This window comes from Natrix helvetica (genome assembly GCF_964273705.1).
Source record: "Natrix helvetica genome assembly, chromosome: 3".
NCBI classification, from domain to species: Eukaryota; Metazoa; Chordata; class Lepidosauria; order Squamata; family Natricidae; genus Natrix; species Natrix helvetica.
Genome location: NC_138549.1, coordinates 78,404,101 through 78,427,852, shown reverse-complemented (window position 1 = coordinate 78,427,852; position 23,752 = coordinate 78,404,101). Strand labels below are relative to the sequence as shown.

General features: G+C 41.4%; 1 protein-coding gene across 3 annotated transcripts in view; it reads right to left on the bottom strand.

Moving 5' to 3' along the window:
* Positions 1-23,497, bottom strand: part of CAMSAP2 (calmodulin regulated spectrin associated protein family member 2) — a gene marked incomplete at its 5' end in the record, with an annotated part of 115,204 nt that extends 91,707 nt beyond the window's left edge. For 2 of the 3 annotated variants that reach the window (XM_081947707.1, XM_081947708.1), the window contains one exon: positions 3,292-3,430. In XM_081947707.1, coding sequence (XP_081803833.1) covers positions 3,292-3,430 — 139 coding nt within the window. Of the gene's footprint in view, positions 1-3,291; positions 3,431-23,402 lie in introns of those variants that run through there. The other variant, XM_081947709.1, reaches the window with a different exon arrangement.
* Between the last annotated feature and the right edge of the window lie 255 nt (positions 23,498-23,752).

Here is a 23,752-nt window from a genome sequence, read left to right as displayed (position 1 = left end):
AAGGAATCTAGGTTGTGCATGCCTCCTCCTCCTCCTCCAAATCCATGGAAAAATTGTCTTCCACGAAACTGATCCCATAGGTTACATACATAGGTTGGGGACCACTCAATATTTGTCACTGATGAGATTCATTTATGCCTTGCATTATACCACAAGGTGGTTAGGCTGCTTTTTGGGCTGAATCCAGCCTCTGCGCTTTGTATAAATTCACTTAATTAAGGCCTATATAACAAACCGTAGTTCAAGAGAATATAGTTCAGTGTGATGTATTAATGAATCCTAAGATTCTCAGTCCTTTTGCTTTATAAAGGTAGCAAAAGAGGTGAAAAATGGGCAAAGAACCACACTGAATGCTGTGTTTGACAACCATGTTGTAAGAAATATAATTTTCAGAGCAATGACGTAGAGATGCACAAGCAATTCCAAGAGCTTTTTATTCTAAGAAAATTAGAAGAGTGATTCATTCATACATCCTAATGAGCTGCTATGGGTTGATTTTTTAAATAGCAATTATGGTAGCCTCACAAACAACAATAAGCCATAAAGCAATGGTTCTAAACTGGAGTACCTAGATTTGCACAATGCATCATTCCAAAAAATGTCAACAATAATGGCTAAAACATGATCTTATTTTCAGATGAGGTAATTATCAAAATAGGCAAAAGATGGGCAACTTGATGACTATAGTTCTTAACGATAACAAACATCTCCACCACTGACACCATAAAAGAACCTAGAGCAGAATACAAATTTAAAAAGCTATATTTAATAAAAATAATCAAAAGTAAAACAAGCCCCCATAAAACAAAAAAATAATTATACCCACTAGAGAAGGACTAAAACAAGGATTCATTTTAAACAGCAGTCAGGAAATCCAGTCCAGAAGCAAGTGTGGTAAATGCCCAGGAGAAGAAACATGTTGCCAATTGTCAAGTAAAACAAGACATCATGAGGACCATTTATACTTCCCTAGAAAAGTTCCCCAACTTTCTATGAAGAAGGCTCTACTCTAAATTGAGAGTCAGCCTCATTGGTGGTGTTACTTGGGCAATATAGTGGGAAGTAGTATTTTACATTTCATTAAATTCAACAAGAACTTGATATATTGCTAAGCACTGGTGTCCAACATTGTCTTCATGTTCACTATAGCCTCTGTTCACTAACCAATCCTCTATGGAAGATGGCTACAGGAAAGACAGCAATAAGATGAACATGACAGAGAACATCCTAGAAATGGTAGCAGGCAGCAACTTGTTTGATTTGCCTTCCATCAAATGTATGATATGGGACAATTGACATTTTAGCAACAAGAATGTTACAATTCTCTCATAGCAACCATTTTCTGAATGTATTCTCTATTATACTTGCAAATTTCAAAGCTACCAACTGAATAGGCTAGAAAAAGAGCGATTGATCAAAACAGAAGCATTTTTGATCAGTAGCGGTTCCAATTCAAGTATGAAGTAAATACTGTCACAAAACAAGTTACTTCGGAAACAATTGGAGTACTATGAAAACATAACACAAAAGTCGCATTTACACTTTGGTAAATTGTCTGTTGTTTTTCTGAATGGTAAGCCCATATGTTTACAAGACCTATGACTCTCTGTGGAGAGTAACTGATTTGAGAGGAGATGTTATAATGGTCTTCTGTGTCTGGTATCGTTTTCTAAATTTTGCTTCATGCAAAGAAATAATATGCTTCTGTGTTTCATACTGCATACACTTATTTGTCATCACTTCCTAAATATCTTTGAAATCTTAATTAAATCAATCCAGACCAGGACAATTATGGACAGTTTAAATAATGTCTCTATAAAATAGTATTCTGAAAAGCGGCACTTGATCAACAAAGTTTGTAAACAGAAAACAGCCAACTCTCTTGCTTGTATGTTTACTAAACCCTTTATCTTAGAATAAATTACACATTTCTCCAAGTTGGTCATGTGTGTCTGTTTACTTGGATATTATTCACTGACTTCAATGAGGCATAGTGCCTCTATGGACACAATGAACACACAGGATTGTAGCTTACAGTTCACACATTCATACACATCACCTGATTTCTGTGTATTTGATGCTTGTACTATTTTTGTGACTAGGAGCTGAAATTTAGGAATGTGGTTTCACTTGTTTACCAGACAAAAATTATTTCAACATTACCACTATGCATAATTAAAATGTTTTTCAAGATTGTACCTGCAAAGTAAAATCCTATGTGGCATATAATAACAGTATGCCATTTCTGAAATTTAGGTATTGTTCTAAATTTCCAGCACATCAGCATTTTTAGGCACAAGCATTCAAAGAAGGGGAAACACAAGGTCTTGAAAAATAATAACCCCCCTGCACAAAAGACAGACTGACAGTTGAATGTAAATCTAGCTAGTCACTTGTACCTTAACTTGATAATTTGTAACAGCCACTTCCCACAGGATACATATTCTAAGAGAGGTACCATCTAACCTTTTATCAGGAAATCACAACTGTTATCTTATTACATTATATACTAAATTCAACAGTTGAAGAGCTGAAAGTAGAAAGGTACTCTTTCCCCATTATTCTATAGTAGACAATAACAAAACAGAGGAGAGAGACTGAACAATGACAGATGGTCACCTTGTAATGGTTTGGGAGATGTCTCCATTATTTATCATTGCCTTCTCTATGTTAATATTGTCACTTCTTCTTTTTTGGGTAAATATTCCCTGAAAGCCTTTGATGGGAAAAAAAAGCTACTCTTCTCCTTACAGCCTATATTGCAATCAAAAGACGCTCCCCCTTTTCATACTTCTTTCAAGCTTCTCCCAAGGAGAAAACCCTGAGCATTGTTTTGAAAGAACACAACTGTGTTTCGCAGTAATCTGAATGACTAGCCATAACCCCCAGATGTCAAAAACACCGTGCAACATTTCTGTTTTCAGTTTATTTGCGGCCCTCTCCCTATTTAAATGGGAAAAAAACCAGTGTCTATTTAAGGAGGAGGTCAACGGAAAGGAAGTAACCTTTTCACACAATGATGGGAGGGCTGATTTTTAAAAAAACCATTCACAGGGAGGCAATCCACATCATTCACTGTAACCCAAACTGCAATTGTAGCAGGGACACAATGTACATTGTACAATGATAATATTGATAGCATCTTTGAGTTATTTTCCTTGATTCCTTTTGTTGTTATGCTTATTATCCGTGCCTTCAACGGATGAAGGATTCACACATAGACCAGTAAGAGAAACAGAGCAAGAATCCAGAATGGCAGAAAAGGAGGCGCTACAAGAAGCATCAACCTACCTGTCCCAAAAGCTTTGGCCACTAGCCACGCTAGATTACAGGCGATCTTTGCTCGGCCGAAATCGTAGTGATCAAACGGTTTGATGGCTGGAACAATGAACGTCTTCTTCATCTCCTTGATGTCCGCAGCATCCCCCATTTTTCTTCCCTCTCCCTCCCCCACCCCGGCCCACGGAAACCTCTTCCCCTCCCCTCCCGTCCCCCTACAAGGGATCTACATGGTTCTCCTGCCGGAAGGAGCCGCGCTGGGGGGAAAAGGGCATCTGTCAAAACCCCGAATCACGTTTCGACCTCGATTTGGTTGCGGCAGAAGAAGCGAGAGCGGGTGCGACGCTTCACCGGGAGCGACCTCCCTCTCCGCCTCTGTTTTCCCGCTGCATAGGAATGTGGGGAAAGGGCTCGGGTGCCCTCTTTTTTCTCCCCCTTCTCCTCGGGCGCTTTGTCTCGATCCCCGAACGCCAATCGTGAAATAGCGCAAAATAAGGGCAACTTCGGAAGATTCCTCAGGCGGATCGTCTTCCCCGCGCCGCCCTCGCTCTTGAAAAGGAGCAGCTCTCCGGCGAGCCCAAAGAGATTCCCTCTTTCTCTCTCTCTCTCCCTGCCCTTCCAACCCAAGGCGGCGGGGGCGGGAAAAGGAGTCCGAGTGGGAGGGAGGCGGCGGCGGGGCTTTTCCTGCAGTAGCTGAAAGAGGAAGGGGAGGCGGAGGCGGAGGCTGGGAGATGGCCAGCAGCTCTCCAGACCCGGCGAGACTGCCCAACCAGCCTGGCGCGCCACTGCAGGAAAGATACGCGGCGGAGCTGGGTGTGGCGTGCTTTGCTCTTTTCCTTCGCACCCGGGTCCTCTCCTTTTCCTTCCGTCCTGTCCTCCCTCTGTCCTTTCCGCGACTGCCTTGCCAAAACCTGCCGCCGTTTCGGCGCTCGCTCTCCCTCCAGCCGTTTCTACCGCTGTCCGTGCTACCCGCCGCCACAGCCGTACTAGGCTGGGGAAGAAGAAAAAAAAAGGAGGAGGAGGAGGAGGGGAAGAAAAAAAAAGGAGCCGGGCACGCAGACGCATGCGCGCTTCCCTGCCTCGCCACAGCCCCCTTCCTCATGGTGAACGGGGTTCGGCTTGGGCGGAGCTGGGGGGGAAGGAGTGGGGGCACAGCAGAGTGGACAGAAAAGCGGAGCGGTCTTTCCGTGACGTCCGGCGTGACTCGGAGAGGGTCACGTGGCCGGTCTTGATGCGGGTTAGGGCGCTCTCCATCATCACCCATGGATGGTCTGAGGCGCATCCTCGGAGCAGAAGAGAGGCTGGTAATGGGAAGATCGCCGGAGAGCGCAATTGCAAAAGGAGGAGGGCGCTGGAAGGCCTGGAGCAGAGGGGTCGACGGGGAAACGAATCGGCCGCGATGCTTTGCCGTGTTCCCCCCCCCCTTTTTTTTTTTTTTTTGCAAAGGAGGACGCCTTGGAACCGATACCCGAGGCCTGGAAAGGAACGCCTAACTAACCGGCCCTGGGGTTTGGTTCATTAAAATGTATTAGGGAGATGCCCCCCCCCCAAAAAAAAATCTCATGTAGGGTTAAGATGGTTATGGACATCTGCTGAGTCTCAGAAAATCGTACATGTGATGAAGTGGATTTTAGTTGACAAAGGATTTTGTTTCTATTTTTTATTGTTTTTTTTCTTCTTAGATATTCGTAATTTTCAAGAATGTTTGTTAAATCGTGGTTTAATGAATAAACCACACTTGACTGGCTTATTAATTATAAGCCAAAACCAAAGAAACCCGATCACTTTATTATGAAGACAGTAGCATTAAAAGTAGAATGCATGAGGATCAAGTTCAAAAAGGTTAACTCTCATAAACATTTATTGAAATAAACCATGGGGTTGGGGTTTATATATAAATATTCTCAGGAAATCATGCAGATAGGTTGTAGCTTGTAACCCAAATACATTCAGCTAGCTGAGACCCTGTCAACCACCTCAATTTTAAACTGATGTGGAGTAGCTGAATGTATTTGGGTTACAAGCTACAACCTATCTGCATGATTTCCTGAGAATGAATTTTACAGCACAATAAAACATTTATTTTTTCAATTATGAAAGGAACTTAGAATTGTATTGTAAAGCTGATTTGTTAAGGATAAAGTGAATTTGATGAGCCATTATCAAGTTCACTGTACTATGTTGGAAGGAATGGACTGTTCTAAAAGAAAGGCATTTATATTCTTACGAACCTGCATTTAGTGTAAATATAAAAGTTATATTTTCACTTGAAAAACTTGCTCAACACTTGAAATTAGGTTCAAATAGCATTTCTGCTTTTAATTCTGCACTCTATATTTTATGTTTTCGTTGTCATGAACTATAGTTTCAGTCAGAGCTATATTACTTGTTATAACTTGTAGCAAATATAATTTTAAACACGTCTCAGGCCTTTTCTTTCTAATTATAAATCGTTTAAAGGTATAAACATGGGGGTAAATTTTTTATTATACAGCAACTAAAAATAATATTTCAGAATCTGAATGCTTACTTTTCTTCCCCATATGCTGTCATAAAATCTGAAGATTAAAATTATTTTATGCAAATGGTGCTTGAAGCATATGTGGTAGTACATTATTAGATATATTGGATACCAGTATTTTTGAGACATACACAACTGGCTACCACTATAATGGCTGTAGGCTCCTTTAAGTCCATGAACTAATGAGAATCTTTCTTAAACTTAAAACAATACTTGGAAAACTATCAGGCGCCTTCTTTTATCATGAACTATATCATCTGGACAGAGGCATATTATTTTTACCAAGCAGTAACACCCTCTATCCTGGTGGTAGAACAATGATTTTACCCCTGATATCAGGGGTCTCCAACCTATGGACCGTGTCCCACTACCAGATCATGCCCATTCAGAATTGGGCCACATGAGTAGCTGGTCAGAATGTGTGCACCTCAACCCAGCAGGCAATCACACACATGCATGTCGGCCCACTGCTTATGCAACTCGCACTGTGTGCATGGCCCACCACTTACAAAAGGACTATGTGCGCATGTGCTGGCCTGTTGCTCACATGGTCCAGTTCCTCTCCCCCACCCAGCTGGGTTGCCAAGCCAGAAACGTTGGGGGCAGCTGCTCTGTTTTATATCCATTATATTCTGGAGATAGATTGATCAATTAATGTCCTGGAGAAGTGTACTGATTACATCCACATAGATATAACAAAGCCCAGTTATTTAAAATGGAAAAGTTGGAGAGGTTGCCATTCTGAATATGTACTGTATAAAGAAGTGACTGTCTCTCATTTTTCTACTAAAATTTTCATCTTGAATCTGGCTAGGAAGGGAAACCTGGACAAAGGTGGGGGAAAGTTACATAAAGAGGAATCCTTGCTTTATCACTTTAAGAAACATTTCACACAAAGTATAATCAACTCTCACAAGTTTACACATTGGAGAGGAGGATTGGTAGAGAAGACCTGTTCCCTATGCTTGAAGCGCTGCCTACCGTTCTTTGAGTCAACAGAAAACATGGCCAGCATTTGCTGCTTCACTTGCCAGTTCCCAACATGTGTCTATTGCCAGTTTCCAATCAATGCAATCTCTTGACTGTTCTCCAAGGTGGCAAAGCCTAATATTATGTATTTTGAGTCTGTCTTTGGTTAATGTTGGCGTCTGGGTAGCCTTTAACTTATGACTGTAATTGAGCCTGGCAATTACAGTTGTAAGTTGTAATGATTGTAAAGTGGGTAACTAGACCTGTTTTTGTGATCCTTTTTTGTGGTGGTCATTAAGTAAACATTGGGGCTGGTAAGCAAACCCATTATTCACCATGGGCTTGTTTTCCCTAGAAACCAGAAGTTAATGCCAGTTTTCAGCAAAAATGTTACAAAAGGCAGTCCAATGATTGCATGATGTTGCAGAGGGCTGTAAATGTGGATCCGTTGCTGAGCACCCAAATGCAGTCAAAGGACCGCAGGAGATGTGGCATCAGAATTTCAAAATTGGGTCATAAATTCCTTTTGGACCAGGATCTGCTATAATATCAAATGGATCAGTCTTATGTTGAGAACTACCTGTAATTGGGAAAATACTACTTCAACACTGGTGCAGCTGTGGATGACTTACAGTATATCACAGAAGTGAGTACATCCCCTCACATTTTGTAAATATTTAAGTATACCTTTTCGTGCGAATTAACACTTGGTTACAATGTAAAGTAATGAGTATACATCTTGTATAACAGTGTAAATGTGCTGTCCCCTCAAAATAACGCAACTCACAGCCATTAATGTCTAAACTGCTGGCAAGATATACTTAAATATTTACAAAATGTGAGGAGGCGTACTCACTTTCATGATATATACTGTAAGTGTCTCACGGGGGATAAAATGAAGGCAATATCCATGATGATATGTATATGCCTTTTGTGTCAGTTTTTGGCTACTGGTGGTGGTTTGCCATTGCCTGTTGCCTATGAGAGAGAGACTGGACTAAGATCACTCCGATTGCTTCATTCCTAAAATAGGATCAGAACCTGTGGTCTCCAGGTCCTAGTCTGATGCCTTAACTGCTACACCAAAGTAGTCATAGAGAGAATGAGAAAAACAAGGTCAGGAATGTTGGTGTTGTGTTTGGAGGCAAATGGGCAAAGGCTCAGTGTCTTCCTAATAATCTTCTCCACTGCCACCCATTGCTTTTCAGTTGGTGAAGGCTTTTCACTTTTTCATAAAGTGATACAGGATTTGAGAGTGAATAGAATGTATCTCAGTGAGTGAGCCTAGATAAGATTGCAAAAAGACGACCAATAAGGAAAAGATCAGCAGTGGAACATATATCTCCTGTACCAGTCTTCCCTAATATGTAAATTCATGAGAATTGTGAGTATTCTGCAATACATATTCAGTTCAGATAAAAGGGTAGTGAAACATGACATGTCTAGTCAGCTTTTGGCATGAACTGAGGGCACCTCTACATCATCTGTGTGTGTGCCAGTTCATTATCAACATCAAGCCCGTGTGTCTATAAAGTCATCAATATTCAAGAGTTTATCTGGTTTTAAGCACGTTTACTTGAACTCAGAGCAAAGCTGGTTTTGTTCTGTGCACAGGCCTGTCAAATGTCTGGGTAGTTCATTTTCCCACTGGTGGGAACCTGTGCTTCACACTACCTCCTGCCTTCACCTTCTGTTTTTTGATACCTGTCTGTACACATTGTTTAAAAGGAATCCCTCCCTTTTCTGTAGTAGCTGTTTACAGGTGATGTGCAAACATGGTTAGAAGTGCTGAGGAAAATGCTTGCCTGTGGTGTCCCAATATATTTTCCCCATCATTAATTTTATTTATTATTTATTTATTTTATTGAACTTATTAGTCGCCCCCTCTCCCCACAGGGACTCGGGGCGACGTACAGAGCAATAATCAAGATAGCACCATATATCGTGCAGAGGAGGTAAAAATAAGTCCATAAATAAGCATACTTACAAAATTTAAAACCCCAAAAATATTAAACTCTAAAAACTTTAAAAAACAAAATTTCCCATTATAAAATGACCTGGGGTGGCAAGATTGTAACGTTATGCCAGGCCGGCTTGACAAAACAGGTAGGTCTTCAGCTTCATACGGAAGGAGCGAAGGTCGGTTGTTGTCCGGATGTCTGGGGGGAGGTCATTCCAAAGGGTAGGGCCCACCACAGAGAAGGCCCTACTCCTGGGCACCGCCCTCTGGCACTCTCTAGAGGACGGCACCCGGAGTAGCCCCTCTCTGTGTGAGCGAATGGGTCGCAGGGATGTATGGGGCAGGACGCGATCCCGCAGGTAACTGGGCCCTGTGCCATGGAGCGCTTTGAAGATGGTAACCAGTACCTTGAAGCGCACCCGGTAGGCCACAGGAAGCCAGTGCAGCTCGCGCAGGATAGGTGTTATATGGGAGAATCTCGATCTCCCCATAATAACCCGCGCGGCTGCATTCTGGACCAACTGCAGTCTCCGGGCGCACCTCAAGGGGAGCCCCATGTAGAGAGCGTTACAGTAGTCCAGGCGGGAATTTTCAAGAGTCTTGCATCATTAAATGCAAGAGAAAAGATGTCTTTGGTGCTGATAACCTTTTCTGCAGAGCAATCAATCAAATTTTGTTTAAAAAGAAACTTTCAACAAATGTGAGCTAAAAATATAGACAGGAATGAAAGAACAGTAACCAATTATATCATTTCCCTTTTTGCTAATCTGGGAGAGAGGGAAATGTTATTGCTTCTGGAACTGGGATAGCTTATGGGTGGGATACTGATGAGATTTCTTTTTTGCACCTTAATATTGCTCATCTGGAGAAGAGTGGTGATTTGCTTGGTGCATCCTGGAAACATTTGCTTTCAGGTTTGGCAAGAATGAAAATAAACAGATCTGCTCTTTGAACTGGATAGAAATACGGACCACATAGAGGTGTTCCGAGTGTGTCCCTACACGGTATTGTGGAAAGGGACTTTCTCTTGGATAATTAGTGAATAAATGATTCCAGAAGCTCAAAAACCTATTTTGAGAGAGTAACTGATTATTTTCATATGTGGAGAGTGAACGCTGAGTGAAAAATCCTAGATGTCAAGTCCAGGTAGTTTTCATTTAGCAACTGTCTTCTTTAGTGACTGTTCAGAATTAGAACAGTGATAAAAAAAAGTACTGTATTTTTCGGAGTATAAGATGCAGCAGAGTATAAGACGCAGCAAGGTTTTGAAGAGAAAAATAAAAAAAAAGTTTTTGCACTCTGCAATCCTCCCCAAAACGGGCCGTTTTTGCAAAAACGGGCCCGTTTCCCTCCCCAAAAAGGCATGAAAAGCCTTTAGGGAGCTTGCAGAGTGCTGGGGGAGGGGAGGTGAAATGAGCAAAAAAATGAGCCTTTTTTGCAAAAATGGGCCCATTTTTCGTAAAAAAAGGCATGGATAGCCTTTAGAAGCTTATAGAGTGCTCCTGGGGGCTTGGGGTGGTGGTTAAAATTAAGCAAAAAACCAGGCTGCTTTTTGCTCATTTCTGCCCTCTCCATCCCCCAGGAGCTCTCTAAAAGCTTCCTAGAGGCTCTGCATGGCCATTTTGGTGAAGGGGGCGGAGGTTCGGGGGCAAACAATGCTGTATTCAGTGTATAAGATGCATCCAGATTTTCAGCCTCTTTTGAGGGAAAAAGGTGCGTCTTATACTCCGAAAAATACGGTATGTTTGTGGCCAGTCCTTGCATTTAGACCATTGCAGATCTGTAAAGGTGGCTCAGTGTCTTTCTGTCGATCAGAAAGGTCGGCAGTTAGGCTGTTCGAATCCCTAGCGCCCCATAACAGAGTGAGCGCCCGTTACTTGTCCCAGCTTCTGTTAAACCTAGCAGTTCAAAAGCAAGTAGAAAAATAGGAACCACTTTTGGTAGGAGGTAACAGCGCTCCGAGCGCCTTCACCGTTGAGTTATGCCAGCCAGATGACCATGGAGACATCTTTGGCCAGCGCTGGCTCTTCGGCTTTGAAACAGAGATGAGCACTAGTTGGAAACGACTAGCACATATGTGCGAGGGTAACCTTTATCTTTACCTTTTTAATGGCTCCCATATTTGTAAAAGTTACTACTGAAACACTACCTCAGGCAAGAAGGAATAACAATTAAGTAAAGTGACTTGTTAGTTTTGTAATGGGTTAAGATTAAAAAGCAATAGCACTGATTGAACAAAAAGGCATACAACTGGGACTAGCTATCTGTCCACCCAATCTATTCACAAGGGCAATGAAGGGATAAATTTAAAGGAAGTGTGCTATGTACGCTGTTTATAGATCCTGGAGGAAAGAATATAAATATAATAAACAATGCCACCACAAATGGTGACAAATTGCACGCTTCCAATTCTTGAAGGCTTCTCCAGAGAAATGGATGATGATGTACAGTAGTATCTTAGATGCAGTAGCAGATAGAAAATTGTTATCTTGGTAACGCAAATTGAGACAAGTTTTGAATTCTCCATTCTTAATTATCTTCCCTTCATTATTCTAAATGTGGTATTAAAAAGAGATTGTAAGGCAGTTGGTTGCTATCTCTGTCTCCTCTTAGACTCTTCTAGCCAAGCTTACTGACCTTGTCTGATACGCAAAGCCTGGAAGCCTATAATTCTCTTTCATTTCTTCTGGCTTCCTTTCCTGACCACCAAACTAAACTAGGGCTTTTGAATAGCTCTTCCATAAGAAATGTTAATTGTATTTATAAAGTAGGTAGTCCTTTTGTGAAGAGGTTGCTAAGCGAAACCATGACTGTGCTTCAGTTTTCCTTTGCGTTAAAGGTAAAGGTTCCCCTCGCACATATGTGCTAGTCATTCCTGACTCTAGGGGGAGGTGCTCATCTCTGTTTCAAAGCCGAAGTGCCAGCGCTGTCTGAAGATGTCTCCGTGGTCATGTGGTCGGCATGACTAAATGCTGAAGATGCACGGAACGCTGTTACCTTCCCGCTAAAGGTGGTTCCTATTTTTCTACTTGCATTTTTTACATGCTTTCGAACTGCTAGGTTGGCAAAAGCTGGGACAAGTAACAGGAGCTCACTCTGTTATGCAATGCTAGGGATTTGAACAGCCAAACTGCCGACCTTTCTGATCAACAAGCTCAGCGCCTTAGTCACTGAGCCACTGAGTCCCTATTATGGGAGCCATTAGGAAAGTTTCATTATATCTTCCAGGAAACCTAGCTGCCAGGACCACCTGACAGATACAGTTTGAGGAAATTGATTGTACAGCCATTGGGTGGACATTGCACCTTGATATCAGTGGGACATATATGTAAACAAAGCTATTTTTGTTTCACCGATATGAAAAGGATTTAAATGCCGCTCATGTCTCTGAGCGTGTCTTCACTTGTCTGGCTTCTGAGGATTCAATTTCATAGAAGACAGCATTAATAAATTCATTTGTTTCATGGCCTACCTGCCCATTAGAAATATTGCTCAATTGGCTAACAATAAAATGCAGCTGAAAGAACAGAGTTATAATTAAAATATTCATTAAATAAAATTGCAGCTTCCCAGAAACTACCTGTTGCAAGCATTTTTCTGTTGCTCAATGATTTTTTGTTTCAGCCACTTCATCTATGTATGTAGTCTATATAGCTGCAAGACAAGAAGGTAGCAATTGCAGACTGGGTGAATATTAATGATGGTGGAAATACAAAAAGAAGAGCCTGTACCTTTTAAAGATGAAGTATTGGCTCAAAAGATTGGCTTATATAAAGAAGAGAAAGTAATATCCTGAGGAACAGTTGAAAAACATTGGAATGTTTCTTTTAATGTAGTCATACACTGTGCCTGAAAGAATAATTCTTAAGATTACTTTAAAAAAAGTATTATTGGGAACTGGAGATGCAGAAAATGAAGCTGTGGAAAGATTAATGCCCAAGAAGCTCTGATGAGGTTTCACCATGGTTGAGTTCCCTTTATCACCATAGCATATCACAAAGTATGAGTTGAAAGGGATCCTATAAGTCACTGAAACTCATCCAGTGTAGGTGTCCACTAATCCATAGACAGTTAGTGGCCATCTTGCCACCTTGGTCAGAGGTGGGTTTATCTGCCGGAGGGAGCCCCATTTGGGGGCCCGCGGCACAGGCCTTGGTCAGAATGGCTCTAAACATGGAGGGGTTGAAGAGACCAGAGGTGGAAGGGGCCTCTGGGGAGGGGTTTTCGTCCTCTGAAAGGACCGGGGCCTCCTGCTCAACCTCCTCACAGTCAGACACCTCACTGATGCCAGTGGGTGTGGGAGAGACCTCTCTAGCCAGAGGGGCCTGGGGTCTCACAGATCTGCCCTTGCTGGGAATAGCAGACATAAGGGGCAACTTGGAGACCAACTGCTGCATGCCATCAGAAATACCCTGAGCGATGGCGCGCTCCACCACCCCCTGCATGGCCTTGGACAGGTGTGGTTCCTACATCTGGAGGAGGGTTGGGCCAGCCTGGGAGGGGGCCAGGGAACCCTCCCCATCCAGGGAATCTGCCTCATCCAGGGAATCCTCAACCAGGGAATGGCTGGGGGAACCAAGGGAGGCCCTAGAGGGATTGGGAGAAAACCCAAAATCTTCCTCAGCTGGCAAGGGAATGGATTCAGCTTGTTGGAGGGAGGGGGCAGGAATTATTGCCCCTTCCTCCCTGGGTGAGGGTGCAGAAGGCTGCTGCTGTTGAGCTGATTGGGCCCTTTGGAACTGCTTCTCAAGAGCCTTTTGGCGCCTTTCAGCCATTTTCTCTGCGGCCTTGGAGGTCTTCTGAACCTTGGGTCGCTTCCCCTTGGCTGGGCACCCCACCCCATCACCTTTGGCAGCAGGGTTGGGCCTGCTGCGTTTGCTGGTGGTAAGACCAGCCTGAGGATCCACTTGCTTCTCCATCAGATCTTGGGTGAAGGTCAGATGAGATGAGGCCTTTGCTGGTTTGCTGTGCTCGAGGCCTGTAGAAGCTGAGGCAAGTGGGGCTGGTCTATGGCGCCGGCTAGAAGGCCGGGTGCCTGCAGATCTGCGCTGATAGGCAAGAGTGAATGGTCTGGTAGACTCAAAAGAACCCTTGCAGCCGCTTAGGAGGTTTAGAGAGGAAGGGGAGCCCGTCAGGAGACCCAGAACAAGGCCCGGAGTTAAGGATCCTCTCAGCGGTGATCTGCTGTGAGAGCAGGCTGCGCGGCAAAGGCAAAAGCCCGGGAGAAAATCGCGCCAATTTTGCAATCCAAAATGGCGGCCGCGTGCGTTTTTCGTGCCTGGAGTGACCCCAGGGGAGAAATTGGAAGCCTAACGCCTTCCTGGGGTCCCTAACTGCCTACCTGACCCCACTCTGGTCGTTGGGAGATTCCAAACGACCCCCCCGAGGAGCGGCTGCAATCGTGGAAAACGAAGGCAAGCCACGCTGCAGGCAGCCTGCCTCACGCGTCTCAGTCTCTTATTTAAAGCGACGAGGAAGAAAATAACAAACGCTAAGGAATTGTCTAACTGTACTCAAAAAAACAAAAGAAGGAGCTACACTATGCTATCTAGTGGGTCCAGTTTCTTGCACAAGGACTGGAGCACCCCAAAAAGCGTCCTGTAGGGCGACTGAGTTTTTTAAAACTGAGCCTCTGAGTAGATCAAGGGGCGGAGCTACAAGAAATTCGAACTCAGTCCTTGGGCAGCAAGCTGAAGTTAACCCGTGCTTGGACACTCCAAGCAGCGCCTAGAACCCTCATCTTCCCTCTTGCAAGTTAAATGTACCCAGCTCCTCTAACATTTCTCATTGAGCTTGGTTTCCAGACTTAATATTCTGATAGCTTTCTTATAAAGCCACTCCAGCTTCTCCATGACTATTTTAAAGTGCAGAGCCCAGGGTTGGAGGTTGGATTGCCAAGTGCAATTTAACAAGTGCAAAATAAGATGGTACTGTTTACTCCCTGTGAACTAGATGCAGGAATTCTATTAATGCAGACCAAGATTGTATTGCCTTTTTAACAATGAATCATGCTGCTTGCTTATGTTCAGCTGATAAATTACCAGGACTCTTAGTTCCTTTTCACATGGACTGTCCCCAAGACAGAGCTCCCACATACTTCTACACTTGTCCCCCCCCCCCTATAAGGCCTAAACTTATGATCAGAAGAAGCAGTAGCCAATTACTTCTGCATTGTTGCCATAAAAACTGGCATTAATGTAATCAATAAGAACTGAACCCTAGTAGAAGGTATTTCCCCCCTCCCCCTTGCTATCATGGCATTTCCTGTCAGCATTTTTCAATGCGTTTACTGTGACACAATGCACTACAAACTAGCCAACTAAAGTTGATATAACCAAAGCAATTTATATATTCATAAAGCTTTATTTTATCATGATGTACAAACCTACTGATATTAATTTATGTTTCTGTGTGTTATGTGAGTCCAGACAACTGCTCCAATTGAAGAAAATATCATTAAATTAATAATAATAATATGCTCGGCAGTTTGAGTCTCGCTGGCTCACTCAGCCTTCCATCCTTCCAAGGTTGGTAAAATGAAGACCCAGATTGTTGGGGGCAATACGCTGACTCTGTAAACAGCTTAGAGAGAGGGCTGTAAAGCACTGTGAAGCGGTATATAAGTCTAAGTGCTAGTGCTACGTATTATTTCAAAATGGCTACTATTTACAGTCGTCCCAATCCCATGTATATGTACTTCACAGGCATCTTGTCTAAAACCTTTACAATAACATGTATATTTCTGAGATCTATTTTGTGCTATTAAAAAAAAATCGTAACGCATATCTGCATTGCACCCTTCAGCAAATCTTGATCTGCGTTCATGCCGTCTTGACTCTTAAGCCTGCTGGTCATACCAGCACAGCCAATAAATTTAAATATACTGGACTTTCACTCTTTTTGTTGGAGAATCAAGTTATATATATTGAGGAGAATGATTTTGTCCTCTGTCTGTACTTCATGCCCTTTTGGTATCTATGTATCTACTGTATATCTATCTCTGTCTCTCTGTCTCTGTCTCTGTCTCTCTCTCTCCTCTCCACCCCTCCATCCCTGTCCATCTGTCTCTCTCAAAAGGGCATGAAGTACAGACAGAGGTCAAAATTATTCTCCTCAATATATTACAAGGTTAAATGCTTTCTGTGCCATGGAGGAAACCGATATAATTGAATCCAATGAGCTGGATCTTTCTCTATGACTCCCAAATAGCAGCAGCAAATTCTGAGAGTTTCTTAAGTTGCTGCAGACTGAAACAAACCTGAGCAGAGATGAATTAATCATCATAATATGAGAACCAGTTTGCCATACGGGCCAATTAGTGAGTCACTGGAATGACAAACTCCAGGGATGCTGATCACGTTGGATGTGGTGCAAAAGATGATTCCTGACTCTGACTCAGAAACTACATGAAATACATATAAAAATACGTCATAAATCAGTGGCTGCACTTCTCTCTGTGTTGAAAACAGTTGGTGTGTGTGTGTGAGAGAGATATAAGACAGCCTCTTATAAGCAGCTGCTCCAGCCATAGAGAGCTTATCCCCAATAGGTTGCTTTAGTGCCTTCTTGGTTACCTTCCCAAGTGTCAGTGAAAACCAGTTATTTGGTTGGTTAATTTCTGTTTTAACTGCTTATGACCACAATTCGGACCAGAACTGCCATTGCTCATCAAGGGGGTTGTTAAGTGAGTTGCACCCAATTTTATGACTTTTTTTGCCATGGTTGTTAAGTGAATCTCTGCAGTAGTTAAGGGAATCACACAATCGTGAAAATCCAGCTTTCCCCATTGACTTTGCTTGTAAGAAGCTGGCTGGGAAGGTCACAAATGGCCTCCAGACACTGCAGCTGTCATTAATATATGCCACCTGCCACTTGTCCAAATTCTGATCATGTGACCTTGGGGATGCTGCAATGGTCATAAGTGAAAGGATCAGTCGTAAGTCACTTTTTTAGTACTGTTGTATCTTTGAACAGTCACTAAACGAACCTGTATATTTGTTATCTATCATAGTGATCCTCCAAGAAAAACAAGTTTTTGAAATGTTATGTTTTAAAATAACATTTTGAAATAACTTATAAAATTTCTTTCTGCTTCAGAGTAAGATACATCTGTGCACAGGTAGAATTTTTAGTAGGTAAAATCAGTTTTTCTTTCTTTTAAAGCAGATGCTACTTCAGTTTTATTTTCTTTGCATAGAGTCCACACATACCTTGCTTCAAGTGAACAAAACGCACAAAAGGAGTAGATAACAAGGGAATTCACATATGCTATTTAAGGAAAGGTATATTAAAAAATAGGCTGAAATATGTAAATAGCAGTCTCAATTCTGTCACTGGGAATTCAGTCTTCTGTATCTTTTAATCACAGCAGAACAACAATTTCTCATAGAGAGAATTCCCCAATAACTATGGAATACCAGGCTATTGATCTCCATGTAAATCATACAGAGAAACAGAAGTCGCTGCTGTGCACTGATGACATGACAGCTGCAACTTGGTACACAATTAATAATGAGACATAGTAAATAAAATTTGGCACTCAGGAATTGCTTCAATAAATATACAGTATCTCTAATAGGCATGTTAAATGTCAGATGCTGACTCCTTACACATTACAGTAAAGCATTGATTCTTTCGTTTATTGAAACTGGAGTGGAATGATTAGCCTTTTGTGCCAAAACTAAAGAAGCAATGTTATACTTTATAGCACAGGAGTGTACATGCTTGCTGTGGAATTCTGGGAGCTGAAGTCCACAAATCTTAAAGTTGCCAAGGTTGGATACTCCTGGTTTAGCACAATGTATCAACTCAGTCTAGACTAAAACTAAACAACTACCTTAGGGCTTACTGTGTACTGTGATTTATGAATCAAACCTATCTTTGTGGAAGCGACATACAAGTGGTTTATTATGTAGCAAAGACTGTACTGGTAGTGTGCTGCATATAGAACTAAAATATGTAATTTTTAATATATTTGTCCTGTCATCCACAACAGAAGACTTGTGAGATGATGTAGCCTCATTCTCAATTATATTATTGTGGCAATTGTTTATGATTCTTTGACACATCTTGAGGGAAATTAGTGGAAGCCCTACGTATCCTAATTCTTTTGAATTAGCATGTAGTGGATTACTGCTAGAAACAAAAATGCATTCCTCCAGGAATGTTTCACTGATTATCTGAGAATATAAATACCCACTTCATTTTATCCCATATGCAAAAAATATCAGAAATATATTAGGAAGTATTTTGAGAGATACAGTAATTACAGCAATACATTGCATTTTAAAAAGCAATATTAACAAATTATCCTAAAATGATTCATTGGGTCTTAGATAGGGCCCACTGAAAACAGCTATCATTTTTCAGATTTACCCGTTAAATAATAATTCTCTTTTTTAGTAGGTTGATATATAGCAATAGCACTTAGACTTATATACCACTTCATAGTGCTTTACAGCCTTCTCTAAGCAGAGTCAGCATATTGCCCCCAACAATCTGGGTCCTCATTTTACTGACCTCGGAAGGGTGGAAGGCTGAGTCAACCTTGAGCCTGGTGAGATTCAAACTGCTAAATTGCAGGCAATTGGCAGTCAGCACGTGTGTGTGTGTGTGTATGTATGTATGTTTTCGTAGATTTTCACGAGTGTAGGTATGCTGGTCTTGTTATATTTGGGTCTTTTCCCGTGTAAGATTGAGATTGTCTTGGCAACATTTCAGCGAGGTCTCACTTGCCATCTTCAGGCTGGGTTTTGGACTTAAAGTGTGATCGGAGCTGCCGTCTTCCCACCAAGATTGACAGTATCTTGGCAACGTTTCAACGAAGTCACACTCGTCATCTTCAGGCTGGTGCCTTTGGCTTCTTGCTTGTGCGAGTAAAGCGTGATCGGAGCTGCCGTTTTTCTATAAACATAGGTGTGTGTGGAATGTTGGCTTTGTTGCTTTAAACGGACTGGTTGGCTGTGTTGTCACATCTTGATTGGTTGATGGAATTGATGTTTGGTGAGGGTGATTGGTGATGGTGTCCTGTGTTGTTCTGGGTCCTGTGTCGGTTTTTGTGACTGGGACCCATTTATTGACTAGGACTAGTTTCCAGATGTCTGGTAGGTGGTATCATCACGTTTATTCATGTTGTGGGGGGTGTTTCTCTATTTTGATAGCTTCCATAATTATTCTCTTGTTGAAGTGGTCAGTTTTGGAGAGTAATTTGGTTCCTTCAAAATCAATTTCATGTTCTGTTGCTTTAAGGTGCTGGAAAAGGGAGGAAGTTTTTTCTTTTTTTCTGACTGCGGTCTTGTGTTCTGCGATCCGTTAACCAAAGCAATTGAGACTTGGCATGATGAACACGTAGATGATTCTACTCTCAAAATGACACTATAAGGCACTGCATGTCAGAACTAGACAAGGATAGTTTTTTCCCATGCCATCACTCTGCTAAACAACTAATTCCCACAATACTGTCAAACTCTCTAGAAAGGCAATTATTACCATCATTATTCTCCTCTTCCCTATTGCCCATCTCCTTATCATCTTATGACTATGACTTTATTGCTTGTATCTCATGATTTATATTGTTCACAGTATCCTAGTAAGATTTATGTTGTTTGCTTATTTAATATCCATGACTATCACTAGGTATCTAATGTTTTCTGATTAATGCATTTTTACAGTGACCATGATAATGATCTATTACTGTTGTTGTATGTACACTGAGAGTTTATGCACTGGAGACAAATTCCTTGTGTGTCTAATCACCTTTGGCCAATAAAGAATTCTAATTCTAATTATGCAGAGACAGAGTTTTGGGATTGTTTCTATATCCTTGACCTCTGTATGCTTCCTTTTTCAAAATTAATGATGTTTATCATAATGTTTAAACTAGGCTAAACAACATTTTCAAAAGTTCTATTTTACCTCCCAACCCACATTTTTAAAAATTAAAATTTTCAATTCTGGTTTTGGGAAGTAAAACTGGTATTTGCATTTTGCCTGATTTGGACAAACCCTAATGATTAGGAACAGAGAAAAAGAAATAAAGCTTAGACAGGAAAGAGGAAGAGAAGGACACAAAGGACACTGCACACTGAATCTAGCACAAAGTAGGACAGGGTTTGGGGCATGCTATTGACTATATTTACATTCAGGATTAAGGGAAAACAATTCTTAATCAAAAGACACTATTAAAATGGGTTTTTCTTAGCTGGAAAAACGGGGGAAGAACTGGAGTCACAGGCCAAGCCTAACCCCTTATATATGAACCCTTTATTTAAATATTTTCTGTTCATGGAAAGGGAGTTCTTGTTCCTTAGCAGACATATCCAATTCATACAGTTCTCTTGTTTCAAACCACAGCTAAAGAAGCATGCAGATCAATGGAGGAACTTTCAAGCTGTATGAGGCTCAAGTGAGTGTTATAGAAAATGAGTTGTAATATCTGCTCTACCATTATGGACTAAAATAAAAGTAATTTAAATTTAAATTTAATTAAGCAAGGGCAAGGACCTTAGGACCTTTAAAAAGCCTGGTTCACGGCAATACTATTAACTTTAAAGATTTTTTTTTAAATCAGAATGATAAGAGGCCCTTGCAGCTGTTTAAGAATTTCCATTATCCCAAGTAAGACATGATGAAAATACATATTAGCATATGTTATTTCCTAAATTTCTACATTTTAGAACTAGGAAAAAACCTTCTGAGAGTAATTTGATTTTTATAATTCCAATTGACATTGAAATGTGTTGTAATCTCTGACATTTAGGATAGGCATATTAGATAAAATATCTCATCTCAGGAAAGAAGTCAGTATTTATTGGCAAGTGGCTGTTACTGTGAGGGGAAAAAACTGTCAATTGACACGGAAGTCAGTAAATCCCATTGAAGTCAATGGAAATTATTTCTGAGTAAACGTATTTTAAGATTATTTCCTTACAGATAGATCTATAGATTTAAAGATCCAATCCCTTGCACTAGATAGTAAATGAATAGCAAAAATTATACTCTATGAATCCAGCCAATTTTTGTATGTGAATCCAACCAACTTTGATTTATTCACTAAGAGGGATACTCTAATCATAGATTAAGTAATGCCTATGTAACTTCCAACATTCTAGGTAATTTCATTTAAAGCCATAACATTGAAAAAGGCATTTGCCAAAGACTAAATGAACAATTGTGGTTAAGAAGGGAACATCAAATAAACATTAAATGTGATACCTAACATACTGTGTACCTTATGCAAAGTATTTAAAATTAGAATGCCGCTATATCTATAGTTAGTGTGTTAATTGTTCTTTTCTAGTATATAGGAAACTTTGCCTATTGGGTTTCTTCATATTAAGTTAGAGAGAATCATATGCTTCTTAAAGATAAGAAACTGGATGATGGAGGAAGATGTACAGTTTGTTTAGAGCTGCTGCTGTTCAATAACTCAAGATAGAAACATGGTTAAATATATATATATATATAAAGAGTGCAATAGCACCTTTAACTGATTCATTACAAGAAGTGTGGGTTTCCTTGGCAACAGCCAGCCTATTTCCCCACATGCATGAACCACATAAGGTGATAACTAGCTTTCTATACCAGCAAGAATTATATTTAAACATTTGATTTTTACAGAAACCAACTCTAAGGTGAAGAATCCTATGTATCTAGAAAGTTGTATGTTAGTATAATTCTGTCACTTTGTAAGATTCAGCCATTAGACTCTACATAGTCCCTCCCCTCTATTAGAATGCATAAGCAGAAAAATAATAATCATGCATGTATAACTTTATCTGGACTGCTCTTGAATGAAGATTGCAGCATACAAAGGACTGGGAGACATTCAAGGACTGAATGAAAAGAAGGTTCCAAAAGTGCCTGCCAATTATTAATTTTGGGGGCAAGGCATGGAAGTCATCCCAGAACCTAAACCCAGGGCACTCCAACAATGTGGTTTCAGGATACCTTAATATAGACATCATATATTTATGATGTGCAAAAAATGAAGAGGAATCTGGATATTCTCATATTTTGCAACTGTTCTTTAAAGGCTTAGAGACATCTAAGAATTGGAATGCTCAGCTCTTAGCACTGAAACCTGAGAGCAGGACAGACTGATTTGAGATACAATAGCTAAAAATGGTGTAGGAGGAATAAATTCTACTTCCATAGCCTTTTTTCTATTTAAGTAATCAAAAATAGTACCCTCTAAAAAGGTTGTCTATTCATTTGAAAATAGAATTTAAGTAGGGAATATTAGTCCAGAGTTGGTGGGGGCAACTAGTTGACAAGCAGTTAAACATGATCAGATCTGCTATTGATTATTAAAATTTCCATCAAGAAATCCCAGACTTACAGACAAACTGGGAATTTGGAATATCCTAGAAGGTTGCAATAGGAAACCAATTCTGCATGTTCCATGAAAACTACATAATCAAACAATTGCCAAGAACTAAGTTCTTGTTTATTAGACTTTACTAAAATACAACATACATATAGCAACAACCACGTAGAAGATATGATCAGCAAAGCCAGACAGCAAGACAGTTTCTATGTTGAGATAGGACACATCATCATCATCATCATCATACAGGTCAATAGATCTCAGTTCAGTCTTATGCAGTAATAAACTGAATGGTCTTCATGGTGTCAAGATTCCCATTTTATCCTTCCTGAATTTGAATACTTATGTCGTCCAAGTGGCACACATCTCAAAAAACCAAGTTATTAAAACGTTTTGTAAAACTCTCAAGATCAGCAGGAGAGAATTATTTCCTCCTTGTCCCACTCCATCTCTTTACCCCCTCCCTTTCCTCCTATCTCCCTCCCTCTCCTCTTAATTTCCCTCACCCTCCCTCTGGTAACCTGCATGGATGAAGTCATGAAAACATAAAAATCCCTCCCCCCAATCCATGTGTTTCTACCCAACCTTATTTTCCCTGTCCCATCCCCTTCCCCCTTTCCTCCATCTTCTCCCTAGCCCATTATACCACTTTGTCCCCTTCCCTTCCTCCTTCCTATCCCCCTGCCCTTCCTGCCTCTCCCCCTCTCCTCCCTATTCCCCTCTCATCCCTCTCCCTTATTTCTGATAATAACCTGCATGGATAAAGTCTTAAATACAGTATAATCCCCCCCCCTTCCTACCTGCTTCTTCTCCTCCCCCTTACCTCTTCATCCTCACCCCTTCATCCTCCCTATTTCCCTTCCCCTCTCCTCTCTTCCCCCTTCCTCTCCCTCCCTCTCCCTTACCTCACATAATAGCCTGCATGGATGAAGTCATAAAGGCATTAAAATCCCCCCTGCCTATTTATGACTACTCTCTCTCCTCTACCTGCCCTGTCCCCCTTCCCTATTCTTTCCTACTGGGTCCACTCCACTTCTTCATCCCCCTCCTCTTTCCCTTCTCTTTCCTCTCTTCCTTTCTCTCCCTGTTGTGTCTCCCCTCTCCTATCCATCCTACTCCACCTTTTTGTCCTCTCCCCTTTCCCCCTCCCCTGCTCCTCTCCTACCTTTTTGCTTTTTCTTCCTCCCATTCCCCATATCCATTATCCTTCCTGTCATCCTTCCCCTGATCCTGACCCTCAACTCACACTTCCTCTTAGCCTGCCCCCCTCTTTCACTCTCACTCTCATCCATCTCCTAACAATCTCACACTCACACCTACCTTAAACCTAACTCAATTTCACTTACCCCTCTGAGAGCTGGCTACAAAGGAGGGAAGCTTCCAGGAGCTCCATTGAAGAGCAACTGACCTCCAGGAAGGCATCTTCACACTGATAACTGATAACTGATAACTGACAGTAACTGACACTTCAGCCTGCAGGGGTGAAGTCATAAAGCCCAAAGAGATGACCAGCCTGTCTTTTCCTCCTATCAAAGGACACCTGCTCCTCCACCTTTATGACCTACATTCAGGCCACACAAATGTCTCTAGGAAGCTACCAAACCAATCACTAAAACTGCCTGCTTGTCATTTTTTGAATGGAAGCCATAGATCTTTGGATGTGGCTTGCCTCTTGTTACAGAAGCTCAACTAAGCA